The sequence below is a fragment of the Penaeus vannamei genome, chromosome 41, assembly GCF_042767895.1.
Source record: "Penaeus vannamei isolate JL-2024 chromosome 41, ASM4276789v1, whole genome shotgun sequence".
Taxonomy (NCBI): Eukaryota; Metazoa; Arthropoda; class Malacostraca; order Decapoda; family Penaeidae; genus Penaeus; species Penaeus vannamei.
The window spans coordinates 25,037,236-25,041,211 of record NC_091589.1 but is presented as its reverse complement, the minus strand read 5'-3'; the positions used below and the strand labels follow the sequence as shown (position 1 = coordinate 25,041,211).

The 3,976-nt window shown below is 34.6% G+C and overlaps 1 protein-coding gene across 2 annotated transcripts in view; it reads left to right on the top strand.

Moving 5' to 3' along the window:
• Positions 1 to 3,335: 3,335 nt before the first annotated feature.
• The window catches only part of LeuRS-m (Leucyl-tRNA synthetase, mitochondrial), a 19,544-nt gene continuing 18,903 nt past the window's right edge, over positions 3,336 to 3,976 (top strand). For both annotated transcript variants that reach the window (XM_070117732.1, XM_070117731.1), the window contains exon 1: positions 3,336 to 3,570. In XM_070117732.1, coding sequence (XP_069973833.1) covers positions 3,466 to 3,570 — 105 coding nt within the window. In that variant the 5' untranslated portion in view covers positions 3,336 to 3,465. The remainder of the gene's footprint in view (positions 3,571 to 3,976) is intronic.

Genomic DNA, 3,976 nt, shown 5'->3' with positions numbered 1-3,976 from the left:
GGAAGAAGAGGAAGGAAAGAGAGAGACGCGAGAAGAGAGGAAGCGAGGAAGAAGAGGGAGGAGAACAGCCATAAAAAACCCGCGCTGCAAATAAAGCATTGTGCCATTTTTTTCCGCAAATTCAATTGTGTTTCTCCCCGACCCTTGCCCAGGCTTCTGAAAGGCGACGCAGCTCAGAGGTCGAGCGGGAGGGGGGAGGGGGAGGAGGAGGAGGGGGGAGAGGGAGGAGGAGGGGGAGGAGGGGGAAGGAGGAGGAAGGGAGGGGAGGAAGAGGGAGGAGGAGAGGAGAGAGGAGGAAGGGGGGAGAGGAGGAGGAGGAGGAGGGGAAGGGGGAGGGGGAGGGAGGGAGGAGGAGGGGGAGGAGAAGGGGGCGAGAGGGGGAGGAGGAGGAAGGGGGAGAGAGGTCGAGGCGCGCGAGAGGGGAGGGGAGGTGGAGGGAGAGGGGGAGAGGAGGAGGAAGAGGAGGAAAGGGGAGGAGGAGGAGGAGGGGGGGCGGAGAGGGGGAGGAGGAGGAGGAGGGGCGAGAGGGGGAGGAAGAGGAGGGAGGAAGAGGTGGAGGAGGAGGAGGGGGAGGAGGGAGAGGAGGAGGAGGAGGAGGAGGATGGGGGGAGGAGGGAGGAGGGAGGAGGAGGATGGGGGAGAGAAGGGAGGAGGAGGAGGGAGGAGGGAGGAGGGGTTAGAGGGAGAGAGGGGACGGAAGAGGAGGAGGGAGGAGGGGGAGAGGAGGAAGAGGAGGGTGGGAGGGAGAGGAGGAGGGAGGAAGGGGGGAGAGGAGAGGAGGAGGAGGAGGAGGGAGAGAGGAAGAGAGGGGAAGGGAAGAGGAGGAGGGGGGAGAGGAGGAGGAGGAGGAGGAGGAAGCGGGAGAGGGGGAGGAAGAGGAGGAGGAGGAGGAGGAGGAGGTGGAGCAGGAGGAGGGAGGGGAGGAGGAGGAGGAGGAGGGGGTGAGAGGGGGAGAGGAGGAGGGAGGAGGAGGGGTGAGAGGGGGAAAGGAGGAGGAGGAGGAGGGAGGCCGAGGAGCGGCAGAGGGAGAGGAGGGGGGGGAGGCATGTGCGTGGAGGCAAACTCACGTGCAGGGACAGACATACAGACACACTCACAGGTAAACGGTATGCGTACAGGACATAAATGCGTACATACATGTAGATGCGTATGTTCTGTGGACAAGCATTCTTTTCTGCATATTTTCTCTCTTTCTCAAACACGCACACGCACATATGTATTCATGCGTGAGTATATATATATATATATATATATATATATATATATATATATATATATATATATATATATATATATATATATATATATATATATATATATGTGTGTGTGTGTGTGTGTGTGTATATATATATATATATATATATATATATATATATATATATATATATATATATATATATATATATATATATATATATTTATATACATATATATATACATATATATATATATAGATATAGATATATATGTATATATTTGTATGTATATATGTATATATATATTTATCTATATCTATCTATCTATTTATCTATCTATCTATATATATCTATATATATATATATATATATATATATATATATATATATATATATATATGTGTGTGTGTGTGTGTGTGTGTGTGTGTGTGTGTGTGTGTGTGTGTGTGTGTGTGTGTGTGTGTGTGTGTGTGTATGTATGTATATATATATATATATATATATATATATATATATATATATATATATATATATATATTTATATATATATATGTATGTATATATATATATATATATATATATATATATATATATATATATATATATATATATATATATTTATATATATGCTGTATATATATACACTATATATATATATATATATATATATATATATATATATATATATATATATATATATATATGTATGTATTTCAAGTCAATTTAATGGTAGTCTTGTTACCAAACACTCATGTCACATAATCTATGACCAAATATGTATTCTTCTATTATTCTTAAATATTACAATAAGATCATAAATTTAGGAGATATGGAATACAAACCTAATCTAGAATGTAGAACAGAAAGATAGAAAATATAAAATGAAAATATAAGTGAAAGTTAAAAAGAAGAAAAGAAGAAAAAGAACGGGTAGATGTTACACAGAAGACACTAAATGACCAACTGAGATTTGTGATGAGAATATGGATATTATATCAATATTACCAGTGACAAAAACTAGACCATTTAATGAATAATTTTTCTGACTAGTTAATCATAAAAGTCTGTCTGCTTCCTAGTTTGACATCCTCTATAACCATTCATATGTCTTCATACTCCAATAAGTTTATATTCTCCACAAAGTCTTGAAAATAATGATGATGATAATAGTAATAATAATGATAATAATCATAATAATAATAATAATAATAATAATAATAATAATAATAATAATAATAATAATAATAATAATAATAATAATAATGATAATAATAATAATAATGATAATAATAATAATAATGATAATAATAATAATGATGATGATAACAATAATAATAATAATGATAATAATAATAACAATAATAATAACAACAACAACAAGGAAAATATCAATAATGATGATAATAATGATGGTAATGATGATAATGAGGATGACGATTATGGTAATGATAATAGTAATGATAATCATACTCATAAAAAGCAATAATGATATTAATGATGATGATGATAATGATGAAAATAATAATAACAATGATAATGATAATAATCATACTAACACTGATAATGACATTTGATAATAATGATTATGATAATGATAACAGTAATGAGGATAATAGCACAAATAATGATAATAAAGATATTGATGGTGATGATAATAATAATAATCATCATCATCATCTTCATGATAATAATAATAATAATGATAATAATAATGATACTAATAATGATAATAATAATAATAATAATTATTATTATTATTATTATTATTATTATTATTATTATTATTATTATTATTATTATAATTATTATTATTATTATTATTATAATGATAATAATAATAACAATAATAATAATAACAATAATAATAATAATCAATAATAATGATAATAATAATAGTAATAATAATGATAATACAACTAATAATGATAATGATGATGAAAATGATGATTAGAAAGATAGTTATTATCTTTATTGTATCAATTTTAGGAAAATGCAATGATGATGTTGTGTAATGACAGCAACCATAAAATATATATTTTTTTTATTATAATATGAGCATTTTAATCTTAAAATAGTGTTTTTCCAGAATGGATCGCGCGTCAATCCGGATTCAAGTTAGACGAACGCTTGTTTTGTAAACATTGTCGGCTCCGAGTATATCTCCGAGCGCCGGGAAAATCACATGGGGAAAGGAGTGAGGGAGCAATTATCAAAATTCCTCTGACAGAAGCACAAATAGAAAAGAAAGAAGAGAAAGTTATTGACGAGAATGGTTAATGTGTGCAGAATGGCGAGGTATTTGTTAAGAACGAGACCGATTTTCAGCCTGAGCCAGCGATGTATATTCAGCAAGACTGGGGTTTGGCCTCCTATGGTACGTGATGTTTTTAAAGATTACTAGTGACTTTTAAAGCAAATATACGAATGACAACCTTTTTGGTGACTGGTACTTCGATATATTCAGCCCAGGATATCGAAAAACGACTTGAATTCATTATGTAACATCATTTGCGGTATATTTTACATGTTTTTAAACTCCATTCCAGGGAATGTTGGTTTCTGGAAAATGGCTCTTGAATGAAACGTATTCTCTTTGTATTTATTAGCAGGGAAGGAGGAAATGAAACACATATTAAGTTCGTTTTTGGATGTAGTACATCAATTATTGAAAGTTGGTCAGCCGTTTTTGTTTTTGTTTTTTGCCAGAGACCTGAAAACCCAGAAATACAGCAATAACAAAAAACTTAAAACTTGCACCATACATGAGGAGAGATGAGAAA